At 39.8% G+C, this 15,258-nt stretch overlaps 1 protein-coding gene and 1 non-coding gene across 2 annotated transcripts in view; one reads left to right on the top strand and one right to left on the bottom strand.

Annotated features, from left to right (window-relative positions):
- LOC125226678 (glutamate synthase [NADH], amyloplastic) overlaps nt 1-15,258 on the top strand; it is a 90,005-nt gene that overhangs the window by 53,912 nt on the left and 20,835 nt on the right. Inside the window, 14 exon segments of the mRNA XM_048130738.1 lie at nt 1,847-2,234; nt 2,943-3,087; nt 3,703-3,762; nt 3,765-3,910; nt 4,587-4,732; nt 5,389-5,498; nt 5,689-5,822; nt 6,715-6,900; nt 8,000-8,148; nt 9,214-9,350; nt 9,628-9,754; nt 10,510-10,658; nt 12,385-12,529; nt 12,943-13,170. Of these exon segments, the coding sequence (XP_047986695.1) occupies nt 1,847-2,234; nt 2,943-3,087; nt 3,703-3,762; nt 3,765-3,910; nt 4,587-4,732; nt 5,389-5,498; nt 5,689-5,822; nt 6,715-6,900; nt 8,000-8,148; nt 9,214-9,350; nt 9,628-9,754; nt 10,510-10,658; nt 12,385-12,529; nt 12,943-13,170 (2,250 nt within the window).
- Nucleotides 5,031-5,145, bottom strand: LOC125226750. The gene has a single exon (XR_007177125.1). It is a non-coding gene; the product is annotated as a U5 spliceosomal RNA (small nuclear RNA).

Below are 15,258 nucleotides of genomic sequence, written 5' to 3'. Positions count from 1 at the left end.
TTACTATGATTCGACTATAAAATGAGGCCAATTACATATCTTGGTGTAAGTTAGTCTTAAACTACACCGGCCGTTTCCAACGGTTCTCGAGTTAATCATATTTACCAATACCGTGTAACTAACAAATGCAGTAAGATCCTTTTGGTTCCCCGGTATTGTACTGTCCTCTACGACGTGTATAAAATTCACTAGAGGACGGCACGCGTTAAGACAGTTGTCGACCAAGGCTTAGTATTTAGTCCGGACCACACAGAGCAAGGCACGCCGCGAGGCAATGTGCGCACGCGGCAAGCGTGTTATGTAGACGTGCCTCGGACGAGGCATGCGCGTGTTTGGCTCGGCCGAGCAACATGCCTCAGCAGAGCCTCCTCTACATTGGACGTTTGTCTTGTGAGCACGTTGCCTCGCGTCGTGGCTGGCTCTGTCTGGCTGTGGACCCGACTATTATCGATTTTTTCTACTCCAGCACTTAAATCTGTCAATTAGATTATTGTCAGCGGTATCCAAATTAAGTTCATTTGAGTAACGATAGAAAAGTCTATTTGTCTATAGGTTAATATGATAACTGCTGAGCAGTATTCATATGAATATAGGAGTTCTGTAAGTTTATTTTTAAAAGTACAACTTCCATTTATCAGGTATGTTTTCATTTGCAATAATAAATAACTCTTAATAAATAATATAATATTTAGGTTCATAATTTAAATCAAGATGAAAAAATAAACTGAAATGCGTTTTACATATTAGATATTGCAAAACAAAGGTAAAAATCATAAGTTTATCAAATAATTTTACATTTGACATTTAAATATTCTTGAACGCAACCACATTTTTCGTAATTGAAAACCGGCTTATTTTCTATTTCTCTTGTCTATGGCATGAAGAGTTCGGTTAATGTACGACCCAGAAATGTACAGCCCAAAATCGGCGTCCACTTATTTGGACGCGAATTACGGGGTCGTACAATACTGCCGCCCTGTAAAAAAAGTGGCTTCGAATTATCGCCCGGACCAAACGTGTACAGCCCGAGAATGCCCAACCCATCAATTCACGGCCCAAGAACTCTCGTACATCATGGACGCCAATTCCTGGGTCGTAAATTCTTGGGTTGAGCATTCTCTGGCTGTGCATTATTGGTTCCCGCATTTGTAAACTTTTTAAAAAATTATTTGAACTATTTTAGTGTTTTATACTTTATTTTAAGTCGACGTTGTGCAAAAACTTAAGTAATTATGAGTGATTCTGGTGAACAATATACTCCCCAAGAAATCAAGGCTATGGCGCTCAAAGTGACTGACAATTTGTTACCTGAAAAGTCGGATACAGCGTAGCAAAAATGTTATGATTGTTTTATGACATGGAAATTGCAAAAAAATGTTTCAACTTTCTCTGAAATCGCATTGTTGGCATATTTTGAAGAATTGTGCAACAATATCTCACCATCAACATTTTGTAGACAGAATACTCAATGCTACGACGATCCACACAAATATTCCCATTCATTATATGAAGTAAGTAACTAACCCATTTTATTATTCTTGAATAGGTATTTATGTGGCTGTCGTAGAAAAAGTATAGTATACAATCGTAACATTATGAAGGCTATAAAAGTCTCGTACCTTACTTAGGCCACTCGGCAAGCCTTCGTGGCCTAACCGCGGTACTCAACTTTTATAGCCTTCATAACGTTACCGTTATATAATATACTATTTTGCTCGCATGTGAGTTCCAACACTGTCTATGTAAACTTGCAATCTTAAAGCGAATAATGCACTACGGTACGGTTTTAGCTATTAGTTTTCATATTTTTTATTTGTATTTTAGAGTGAGACGGACATGTTTTCAGGAACCCCGGGCACTACCACTGGCGAGCCGGTGGCGAGAAGCACATCAACGACCCCATGTCCGTGGCCAACCTGCAGGGTTACTTATACTAATACAGCTACTACACTCATATTTTACGGTCGTAAAGCGCCTACAGGAGCATACGTGGCATAATTAATGAGGCACAGGGTTAGAGCCGGAGTAGTTTTATTTGACGTTCATAAGCGCATTGTAATATCAGTAAAATGCCTTCTTGAAAAATAAGTTATCTTTATCTGTTTCCAGGCGCGATGTCATTCGGTTCCATATCGCTGGAGGCGCACACAACACTCGCCATCGCCATGAACCGCATCGGCGGCAAGTCCAACACAGGCGAGGGCGGCGAGGACGCCGACCGCTACCTCAATCAGGTACAATATTATAAGACTTAGGTCCCATTTAGACGGTACGAGAACTCACATACGAGTTTTATTACATTGCGGTATTTGATGGTTGTGCAAAATTGTATATAACCTCAACAGCCCGCAATGCAACTAAAATCGCATGCGAGTTCTCACGCCGTCTAAATCAGGCCTTATTCTCTTACTATCACATCATATTGCTATGATGAGATAACGGATGATAGATAAGTAATTATGGAGGAGAAGGACATGCTGCGCCGACCTCAAATGACTGGGACAAGGGCAGGTGAATGATGATAATATCATATTGCTACTGGCTCTGTGAGTTGGACTCGATAAGCTTAAAATGTAGTGATAAAATATATTTAGAAAAGTCATGATTTATTTACAATCGTTTTAAACATTTTCCGCAAAACGAAACAGCAAATAATATATATGTAACTATTAAACCTGCGTTCAAAATATCTAGAGAGAATTGGGAATTAAAGAGGATATCCGTACCGTAAGTGAGAGGTATAACACTAAGTGCCATTTTAGTAATTTTAGGAGAGTTAGGAGAGCCAATTTAATGTCAAAATCAGTCTTGCAAGGTCAAAAGTATCTGATAGAATCCTACGTCTAGAGCCATAGAGCATCTCAGATATCTATGCAGCCTGTTTTTTGTGAAATATTATTGCCGTTGTCTGTACACTATAATTTGAAAATGATTGTCTCCAGGACCCGGAGTTCAACAAGCGGTCGGCCATCAAGCAGGTGGCGTCGGGTCGGTTCGGCGTCACCGCGTCGTACCTGGCGCACGCCGACGACCTGCAGATCAAGATGGCGCAGGGCGCCAAGCCCGGCGAGGGCGGAGAATTACCCGGTATATCACTCATTTACACATCAATTTCGAGAAAGGACATCTTAACCGCTTATAGAAATAAAAGTATGGAAACGGATTAAATCGCGTATAATGAATTTACAATTCATCCCGACGTTTCGAACACTTTACAGCGTTCGTAACTATCGTGAGTAACTAACGCGGTAACCGAAGACAATATTACGCTTATAGAAACATAATATGCTACATGATTCAACATTGTAGGGTTTTTATATGTTAAATCTTACGCAGTAAAATTTGTTCCAATGCTGCCGCTATCATTAAAGTTTAGGCAAGTCTATACGTTTACGTATGTTTGTGATATTGTCCTTGGCGTTTGGAAATGGCAATTATACTGTTATTTATTACTTTAAAGGTTGTTTTAGTATTAGTAGAAAACATAATTCGTTCAAACATCTCACAACTATTGAACATAGTTGTAAGATACCTTGTGACCCTAGATGTCGCTAGTGGTCTTCACTTTTTGTATTACTGTCTGATTAGTTACAAAATTAACGCTTTTAGTACTACAATAACGTAAATTATGTCACCTATAATTAAGTGACACAAACCTTCATAGTACATATTCGGTCTCCTAAAATTGAAATACTTTTCCAGGTTACAAAGTGACTGAGGACATCGCGAAGACCCGTTGCTCCGTAGCAGGCGTCGGTCTAATCTCCCGCCCCCGCACCATGACATCTACTCCATCGAAGATCTGGCTGAACTCATCTACGACCTGAAGTGCGCCAACCCTCGAGCTAGGATCTCTGTCAAACTTGTGTCTGAAGTTGGCGTGGGTGTAGTGGCCTCTGGAGTCGCCAAGGTGAGTTTTAAAATATGAATATGCCAGAAATTGTCATTAAATTATCGTCATTGCAAACTTGCGTATTCCCGATGAACTACAGTATGGGGTTCTTCAAAAAAGGAGTTTACAAGTTTCTAATGGGTCGACAACGCGCACGTGACACCCCTTGAGTTGCGGGCGTCCATAGGTTACGGTGACCGCTTTCCATCAGGTGGGCCGTATACCTGTTTGCCACCGACGTGGTATAAAAAAAAATAAAAAAACCCCACTAATCCCACTACCATACCGGGTATGATAATTGATACCACATAAAAATAGTACATTACGATACAAGAGCGGAAAAGAAGAAGTTCGAAACGAGTGGCGATAAATGAAAACACGTGTATCCTACACGTTTTTCAGTACAGATTGCCCTCTGAAGTTTCGACCTGACAAGATATGAACCACTTTGCGCACGAGTGCGGGCAAAAACCACCATCTGTACTAAAATAGTACATTACGATACAATTCGGTCGTGTTTTAAATCGACACGGGTCACATTTTTCAGTACAGATGGTGTTATTTTTACGCACTAGTGCGAGAAGTGGTTCATTATATGCCAGGTCGAAATTTCGAATGGCCATCTGTGCGAAAAGGAAATTCGTAACTCGTGTCGATTTAAACACTCCCTTTTTTACGCACTTGTTGTGTGCAGGGCAAAGCGGAACACATCGTGATATCCGGCCACGACGGTGGAACCGGCGCCAGCTCCTGGACTGGAATCAAGAGCGCAGGTCTGCCGTGGGAGCTGGGCGTCGCTGAAACTCATCAAGTGTTGGTGCTCAACGATTTACGTTCTCGGTAAGTTTTGATTTAGCACACCAATCAAATACCGCTATGTACTGAAACTCGCATACATTCTCAGACCGTGTAAATAGCCCTAACTGTTTCATAATAATATCACAGAATATATAATAGTACAAGTGATAATATTCTCGTGAACTAGCCCTTCGAGTACCAAGCATTTGAACCTTAGAATCTTCTGTAACACTGACATAGCTGGGACCTGGGACGGGACTCGAAGGGCTAATAAAGAGAACTACCTGGCGCCATCTATTTGTGGCTTTTAATTATCTTATTTTATGTTTATAATTCTATAAGCCCCGCTTGCGCAGGGCATCAAAAAATATCTAGACTCATTTGAGTATTCCCCTCCACGGAAATCTTTAGTAAAAGGCGAAAGATTTATTCGTTTTGAAGGGAAACCAGAGTAACGTCTAAGTGGCTTGGTGAGACACCACATGATTCCGAGAAAAATCTTAACACCGCGATGTACGAATCTGCGCTGAAGTAACAGCGACATCTCTCGGATTATTGAGGAACTAAACCATTGTTAGCCACAGCGCCACAGAGAGTAAATAAAGTCATACACGGTTTATTTTGTTCCATAGTTATTTTTATTATATTATACTTTATTTATCATTGATGATACTATGTTATATTGTAATTGTTAATAGTGTGGTGGTACAAGCGGACGGGCAGATCCGAACCGGATTCGACGTGATGGTGGCCGCTTTGCTCGGCGCTGATGAGTTCGGGTTCAGTACAGCCCCGCTTATTGCACTTGGTTAGTATGATTTTTCTAGTATTTGTAACTACATTTCTACATTTCTATTGTATAGAATTGGAAACACACTTCACAGAACTTGATTTTGACGCAGACTTTTGTCACCTCCGTCTCGTTCGTCTCTATAAAGTCATTTGCTTTCTTTATCTAATATATTTTCGAGCAATGAATAAGAATACCTTTCTTCCAGGTTGCACGATGATGCGTAAATGTCACCTCAACACATGCCCAGTGGGCATCGCCACTCAGGACCCGGTACTCAGGAAGAAGTTCGCCGGCAAGCCTGAACATGTCATCAACTACCTCTTTATGTTGGCTGAAGAGGTAATTTATACCGCCGAACTATTGTCCTAGGATACCCAGAGGTGCAATGCGCCTTCACATTTACAAGCTCGCGCCACGACTTTCTATCTCCAGTTAACCTTCTGGCCTTGCTACCATGCAATAAAAAAATACAAGCTTATATTATTGTTGCATTTTTATGTAAAATCATTAATATTATAATGCAATCCGGTTCTGAAAATCGGCCCCAGAAAAAGGGCAAACAGCACATTCAACAACTGAGGTCCGACAGTAAAAAAATTGGCAGGTGAAAGATTAAAGCCACATGCACTCTGTTATTGTTGTTCTACAGATATTTGTTCCTAAGTCATGGATGTTTTCTATGTATATTTATAAGTATTTGTATATTCTATATATCGTTGTCTGAGTGAGTACCCACAACACAAGCCTTCTTGAGCTTACCGTGGGACTCGGTCAATCTGTGTAAGAACGTCCTTATAATATTTATTATTATTTGTTTCTCCGTTTTTAAACTCTCTGGTCTTTCGAGCCCGGTCATTTATAAGGCGTGCGTGGGGATATAGATCCAACACGTAGAGGCAAAAATGAAATGCTAAATGTAACAAAAATCTAACAATTTGGAGATATTTGATGTCATGTAGAACGCCTGCTGGAACCCATTCAATTATTCTTATTATTGTTAAATTGTCTTTTGGTACATTATCCCCCTTATTCATAAACGTACACTAAAGTTATCAAGCCGATAAAGTTCGTCACACACCTTTCTATCACACCAATAGGTCGGAAAGGGACAAACGAACTATATCGTCTTGATAACTTTAAGTGTACGTTTATGAATAAGGGGGTATATCTTTAGATGCGTTCTACTACATAGTATTTAAAAACTTTAATTACCGTATTTGTTTTTAAACAGGTCCGCCAGCATATGGCCGACGTGGGCGTGCGTCGGTTCCAAGACCTGATCGGACGCACGGATCTGCTCAAAGTGCGCGAGAACAACGAAAACCCCAAGGCCCGCCTTCTCAACCTCAGCCTTATTCTGAAGAACGCCTTGCACATGCGTCCAGGCGTCAATATTATCGGAGGATCTAAATCACAGGTTAGTTTAGTTCCATTTAGTTCATACCCTATACCACAGTATAGTCAATTACAAGTCAAGAATAAGGTACATATAATGGTTTACACTTGTATGTAAATATAAGTCACAAAATACATCACTAAAACAGTTTACAGTTATATCTATTTATAAACAGGAAGGAAACTACTATATAATAAAGAGTACTATCGTACAGTATGGCCACTCCCGCTCCCCGCTGAAAGTGCCGCCCACCCCCTCTCGGTTACCTCACAGTTACCGCCTGTCAAAAACACGAACAGTCGACCTGTCATATTTCACTCATACAAGCATAGTACGCGTTCACCTACACGAGCTTAGACTGTGTGCTAGGAATGCGCCTCTTTGAATATATTTGATCGCCAGTGTCCGAGGTGTGCCTATACTATACTAATCAAGAAAGAGAACCCGAAGGCCCTGCTCTGGACCTGACCTTTATTCTGAAGAACACCCAGAGCTATAAAAGTTCTATTCTTTTTAATAGGTACAGTCCATACTAATATTATAAATGAGAAATTGTGTGTGTCTGTTCGTTTGTCCACCTTTCACAAAACGGAGCGACGAATTGACGTCATTTCTTTAAATGGAGATAGTTAAGGGACCGACCCCACTTAGGCGTCGCGCGTCTTACGTCCTTCCTATACAAAATGTACTGAGGAGACGTTTTTTGAATTACATTCAGGCGGCGTGGCGGAGACGTCCGTTGCGCGCCGCGACACACGCGACGCCTAAGTGGGGTCGGTCCCTTACGGCTCAGCCACGACATTGGTCTAAGCGCGACAGCGGCGAGCGGCGGCCATACATTGAAGCGAGACACAGCGATGGGACTTTTCATTCGCACGTATGGCTGCCGCTCGCCGCTGCCGCGCTTAGACCAATGTCGTGGCTGGGCCGTTAGGGGTGACATAGGCTACTTTTTGTCTTTTTCTAACCCCTCACTTCCCTAAAGGAGGGGTTGTATGGAGCAATCCGCAGTTTTCGAATTTAACGCAAACGAAGCCACGAGCAAAAGCTAGTTTCTCTACAGTTTTTATATTCTTTCGACGACCTAGAACAATTCACACGAATTAAACTCGCTTTGCAGGACTTCCAACTAGAGAAACGATTGGATAACCAGCTGATCGAGCAGTGCTCCGGCATTCTCGACGGCAGCAAGAAACACGTGGACATCGCCATGAAGATCACCAACGAGGACCGCACATTCACTTCTACTCTCTCCTACCATATTGCCATGTAAGATCCTACTCTCTTCTACGAGAATCAACTTTATTTTATTGATATTTTATTTTATTATTATAAATGGGCTTACTCTTGGCCACAGACTAGCCAAAGGCAAAGACGTGCTAAACGATAAGAAGAGCTCGCCCAGAAGATGTATGTTCACTCTTGATTTGAAGTTGCCGGGTTATATGAGCTCGGAAAATAAAGGAATTCCACTCCTTGGCAGTGCGAAATAAAGCACCACAAAAGAAGCAAAAATATGGACAGGAGTTACTGCCTTCAATTTCCATTTTTCAAAGGTTCCGTACCTAAAAAAGGAAAAACGTGAACTCCTCAGTATTTATAGGATCACTCATATTATCAATCCGTTTTGAGGCAATTTTCAAAGAAACTATTTAACGAATAGGAAATTAGCACTTATTCATTTAGTCGAATATTTGAATGCTGCCAGCCTAGCTGAAGTGACAATCGATCACGCTTCATAGCGTATCGTAATTAACTCTATCGCTCTTTTGTATTGGCGCGACAGAGCCATTTGCGTTTCGTTCGCCACGGTGTGTAAACGATTGTCACATAGATTCAGTTTTAAATCGTTAGGACTTGAACAACGAAGATACCGCAAAAAAAATGGGAGCATACAGATATACCTCTACTCTAAAACAATTAATATAGCACATTTTATAGCATCCCTTTGGCTATCTATAGTATATTATTTATTTATTTGTTGTCCGTATAAAAATAAATATTAAATAAATATTATAGGACATTCTTACACAGATTGACTGAGCCCCACGGGGCACACACGGGGTATATATCTCCTTACTATACAGAAAAAGGTACGGTGGCCTAGATGGCATTACACCTTTGGGGGACGCTCAGCTAGATGGCGCTAGTATTAATATTTGATATTTTAACACATATCAAGCTAAGAATATGGGCCAAATTGTCAAAACTAAGGTTCAAAAGTTTTAAGCCTGTGTCAAGAGATGGCAGTCTATGCACTGTGATTGATTAGTTGATTACACATTTTACTTCGACAATAACTCTCTATAATACTCGATCCTCTTTGATTGATAGGAAATACAGCGACAACGGCCTCCCTGATGACACAAGCATAAACATCTCGCTCATCGGTTCTGCTGGTCAGAGCTTCTGTGCTTTCCTGTCCAAGGGCATCACGGTTACTTTGGAGGGCGATGCCAACGACTATGTCGGTATGTATCGTATTCTTACATGATAGTTACTGGCCTATCTAAGCCAAATTTGTTCTGAAAATGGAATATTTATCCCAAAAACTTCATTTAGGTTCATTAGGGTAAAAAATATTTAGTAAAATAATTTGATTTAAAACATACTTCGACTGATATTGCTAAGTTAATCCAATGTTTATTTAAAACATAATTGTACTTTCTACAAAATATCATTAATATGGCCAACATTTCAGTCAACAATGTCAACATACTTGTTTATTGGTTTATTATTTTTTTACAGGCAAAGGTTTATCCGGCGGTAAAGTTATAATTTACCCACCAAAAGTTTCGCCGTTCGAGTCACATCTCAACGTGATTGTCGGCAACGTATGTTTGTACGGAGCTACCTCTGGAAGGGCGTACTTTAGGTACGTATTTTTGAATAACTGGTAGTGTTTTGGTATGTTCTTTGGTGTTAGTGTGAATAAAACGGTAAAGAATAAAGTCAAGTCAATGAGCGAAATATCTTTAAATACCGGCGTACGTATACGCTCTTTGCGGTTGTTTTTGAAGACAGTCGTCCTGGGAAGCATTTTGCTAATTCGGAAGATAAGATCCATAATTGAAGCTGTATATGGTTCTATCACAATATACTTCATTTTCTAACTGCTCACGTTACATCTGATTGTAAATTGGGACCATCTCTTTTCCTTAATGTTATATTATGAGTTGTTTTCTCCTTTTATATTTCCATTACTACAAGGTACAAATCTAGATACACATATTATCTACTAGCTTTTGGCCGCGGCTTCGGTCGCGTTAAATTCGAAACTTGCGGAATGTTCCATATAAACTTCCACCCCTCATTTTAGGGAATTGGCGGGTTAGAAAGAGACAAAAAGTAGCCTATGTCACTTTCCATCTCTTCAACTATCTCCACTTAAAAAATCACGTCAATTCGTCGCTACGTTTTGCCGTGAAAGACGGACAAACAAACAGACACACACACTTTCCCATTTATAATATTAGTATGGATTATGAGTTGTTTTCTCCTTTTATTTTTCCATTACTAAAAGGTTCAAATCTCGATACACATTATCTATACATATATGGATTATATGGGTACACATATTTGTGTATTTGGAACGTGCACGTAACTGACATGGAGTTTTGAATTATGCAGGGGTATAGCGTCAGAGCGTTTCTGCGTGCGCAACTCCGGTTGCACGGCCGTCGTGGAAGGCGTCGGCGACCACGGCTGCGAGTACATGACGGGCGGCACCGTCCTCATCCTCGGCCTCACTGGCCGGAACTTCGCGGCTGGCATGAGCGGTGAGTGTGTAGGCAGTATACAGGTGTCGCATCGACTGCGTTACGCACCCTTGTTCCTCGTAGATAACCAAGTTTGATAACTGCTTTTGTATGAGGAAAAATAATTCTTCTTAGCTAACTGGGTTATGAAATAAGATTTTTTTTTCTTCGTAGAAAACCATTATTTTTTGCAGTTTTCTAGAATATTTTTTCTTCTTTGCTTACCCGGTTATGAAATGGGATTTTTTTCCTCCTAGAAAACCATTATTTTTTGCAGTTTTCATATTCGGGTAAGCTAAGAAGAAAAAAATCTTCATAGAAAACTGCGTACAATAATGGTTTTCTTTGAGGGAAAAAAATCAGGAAGAAGAAAAGGTCTTCATAGAAAACTGCATACAATAATGGGTATAAAATCCTATTTCATAACCGGGTAAGCAAAAAAGAAAAAATATTCTCCGTAAAAAACTGCAAAACTGGTTTTCTACGAAGAAAAAAAAATCCTATTTTATAACCCAGTTAGCTAAGAAGAATTATTTTTCCTCATACAAAACCAGTTATCAAACTTGGTTATCTACGAGGAACAAGGGGTCACGCAGCCGCAACGCACGAACACTCATGTATATGTCAGCATCAAACGTACGTAGTTTTAATGGGAATTCCTGAGAAGTCAAACAGCTTTTGCATAAGTCAACGTAGTTTTAAATATATAAATATTCTTGAAAAACATTTTCAGAATAGGCTAGTTTCCTATACTTCAAACAAAATCTTTTATGCAGTGCAGTAAATAATAGAAGAAAAATTTGGACAGTAGTTATTTTTAAACATAATTTCTATTTAATAAGTCAAAGAGAAAGATATAAAGCGAATGAATTGACCGTGACGTCACTCCTCAGTATTTCATAGTACTAGCAAGTCGTTTTGACAGTTCTTAAAAAGATTGAGAAGCTGATTTGACTAGTAGCAAACTAGCCTATTAGCTATTCATAGTATTGTAGAGATTCTGATTCAGTTTACTGTCACTAGTCGGTAATGTTTGTCATGACAATGTTGATTATTTTAATTTATTAGCTATCCGACCGGTTTGGCCTAGTGCGTAGTGACCCTGCTTGCTGCGCCGCGGTCCCGAGTTCGAATCCCGGTAATGGCAATTATTTGTGTGATGAGCACAGATATTTGTTCCTGAGTCCAGGATGTTTTCTATGTATATAAGTATTTGTATATTATATGATATCGTTGTCTGAGTACCTGCAATACAAGCCTTCTTTTGACGACCGGTCTGGCGCAGTCGGTAGTGACCCTGCCTGCTGCGCCGCGGTCCCGGGTTCGAATCCCGGTAAGGGCATTTATTTATGTGATGAGCACAGATATTTGTTCCTGAGTCATGGATGTTTTCTATGTATATAAGTATTTATATATTATATATATCGTTGTCTGAGTACCCACAACACAAGCCTTCTTGAGCTTACCGTGGGCCTCAGTCAATCTGTGTAAGAATGTCCTATAATATTTATTTATTATTATTTATTTATTATTATTATTCTTGAGCTTACCGTAGGACTCAGTCGATCTGTGTAAAAGTGTCCTATAATATTTATTTATTATTATTTGTATCTCCGTTTAAATCTCTCGGGTCTTTCGAGCCCGGTCATTTATAAGGCGTGCGTGGGGATATAGATCCAATGTCATGTTATTATTATTATTATATCCCTCTGTAAAGTCAACTCTTGACCATTATATTCTCTTGCAGGTGGTATCGCGTACGTGTACGACATCGACGGCTCGTTCAAACGCGGCAAGTGCAACCCTGAAATGGTGGAGCTGCTCCCTCTTGAGTTGGAGGATGACTTGCAGATCGTCAAGACATTACTGGAAGAATTCGTTGAATATACTGGGTGAGTCCCAAAATCATGGTCTACATAATACAACTCTTAAATGAAACAGGTACATTACATTATTTGTACGAGATTTTCTTTGTGCTAGAAGCTTGTGTTGAAATTATATTATTTAAAACTCTGTTTATTGTACTGTATGCAACACCTTACCCTCACAAATGAACTTGTGAGGCTCGCACTAGTATATATGATGTCACTTACGTTATTTGACCCAATATAACTCTAAACTCCGAGACAGTATTTTAATTCAACGTCCTTCAGTACATGGCGACCCTGCCAGTACAGTACAGTTGTTCTTTTCTAAGCATGGAACATTACCTCAATGAATACTTACTGTATGTCCATTTGGTTACACTTTGCCTTCAGCATTTTAAAAATATATTTCTCTTATTTATAATATTCTTCCTTTACAGATCTTTAATAGCCAAACAGCTGCTAGAAACCTGGCCAGCGCCAGCCACGCAATTCGTAAAGGTGTTCCCATACGAATATCAGCGCGCGCTCAAGCAGCTCGCCATACAACAGGCTCCTAAAGTCGAGGCCAACGGGAAGGAGGAAAACGGCATCGCGGACATAGAGGAAGCGGTGCGCGACGTCGAGCTGGATAAGAAGAATTTGGAGAAGATTCTGGATAAGACCAGGTAAGGAATATACATATCAGTATCCTACTTGCGTTATTTCAGCAACTGCCATGCGGCTCAAGGGAGCCTCGGGTTCGCTTTGACGACTAATGCCAAGATTTGGCGTAGACACTAGTTTTTACGAAAGCGACTGTCATCTGACCTTCCAACCCAAAGGGTAACTAGACTTTATAAATTGGGAATAAACCGGTTTCCTCACGATGTTTTTCTTCGCCAATAGGCGCTTGGAAAAAATAAAATGACATTTCGTACATAAATTTCGCGAAACTCATTGGTACAAGCCGGGGTTTGAACCCGCGACCTCCAATTTGAAATTAGGGTAGGCCTCCAGCGCTTCCGTAAGGAATATGAAGTTGTAAAATGTACTCACAGCGTTCGAACAGCTCACGTATGTTCGACTAATAGGATTATGAATGACATCAAAATGTGTAAACCATCCCATCCCATACATTAAATGCGACCGCCTACGAACGCGCTTACACTCCACCTCACATAGATGGCGCCACATAAAATGCCTTGTTGCCACCGATTCAGTAGCGGCTTGCCCTAAAGAGCGCTTGTGCGGTGCTCTCAAAAATAATCACAATTCAACTATAGTAATACATCAATTATGGTACCTCAAATTAATGTATTATACTATATAAAAACTATCGCAAAAAAGTCCAATCAAACAATTACTTACTTATATTTCTTAAAAGTTCATTAAACAGTCTATATTATAATCCGCCAATTCCCTTATACAATTTCATACGCACCGCGCTCAACGGAGCGCTTTGAATTGCGCTCCTATGGAGAAATATTCAGTACATTCTCTAATACGAAATTCAGTAAGAGCGAAAGAGAAGTTTAGTCATAGCGCCGCGCGTGAGACAGAAGATTATGTATGAAATATTAGGTAAATCTGGAGCGCCGCTCCTAGGGACGTTTGATTACAGAGCAATATCAAGATAGAAAGAAAAAGTATCATATTTAGTACCGCGAACGGCAGTCTGCTCGACGATTGGATGTCAAAATTAGTTTTCCATTGCGGTTTTTATATGACGAGCTCGATTTGGCGTGCGTTCAAAACGAGCGACCTATAAACATGAAATAAATGCTAGAATGTGTATGTAATGAAAATAAATTGATTTGTTCTTAAAGTACGAGCGATGTAAAAATAAGCCATGAATTCAAACTGTCGAGTCAATTCACATTCGTGATATCAAGTATTTATCTATTTATTCAACAGATTAAAAAGTATGCAACACAAATTAAATTACAAATACATCCATGCAAAAATCTTAAACTAACTTATAAATATTCTAAACTACATTAATAATTAACTAGGATAATCGAATCATAATAAGAACACCAATCAATGCGAAATGTTAAACGATCGGTCTCCCTGTCAACCGCCAAGCTTTTTCCTTCTATCTCGATATAGGTCTGTGCGTTTGTCCTTGATTACCGTCTCGGTTGCACCGCGCAGGCGCGAAAATCGTCGCGGTCATCCGCGACCCGCGTATTTCGCGCGCTATTTTGTTAATTGTTAGTAAACACTAGATAAACAAGTTTTAAGGCACGTGCGGGAATACAATTTTGCCTTATTTTGAAACCGCATAATTAAATTGTTTTTATTGCAAGTGTATGGATGGATACAATGTGACATTTATAAAAGAGTGTGAAAAAACTTTTGCAACGCGATTAGAATTAAAAGCTATAGGACCACCGCGGCCCGACCTTAAACTTACGCAAATATGTTTTTCAAAAACCAAAACTTTTACACGTGTTTTTAAAACGGGAACAGTATGAAAAAACACCGTGGTTATGTGGATGTGAAAAAAGTGACAAACTGTTTTGCTTTCCATGTCTTTTATTTGGAGCGGGCGCGGACGGCGGAGGTGGTGAGTCTGCATGGACCGATACCGGCGTCAGTGACTTATCACATCTTTCGATGAAAATAAAAAAAAACATTCATAATCCCGCATTCATTTACTGAATGAACTGCAGTTTTCGTCTATTCATTTTTATGTTTTACTGTTATTAACCCTGAAGCTGGGCAGCTATATAAACTAAATAAAGAATATTTTTCATTGAAATTTTAACTTA

The sequence above is a fragment of the Leguminivora glycinivorella genome, chromosome 5, assembly GCF_023078275.1.
Source record: "Leguminivora glycinivorella isolate SPB_JAAS2020 chromosome 5, LegGlyc_1.1, whole genome shotgun sequence".
NCBI classification, from domain to species: Eukaryota; Metazoa; Arthropoda; class Insecta; order Lepidoptera; family Tortricidae; genus Leguminivora; species Leguminivora glycinivorella.
This window is presented reverse-complemented; position numbering and strand designations above follow the sequence as displayed.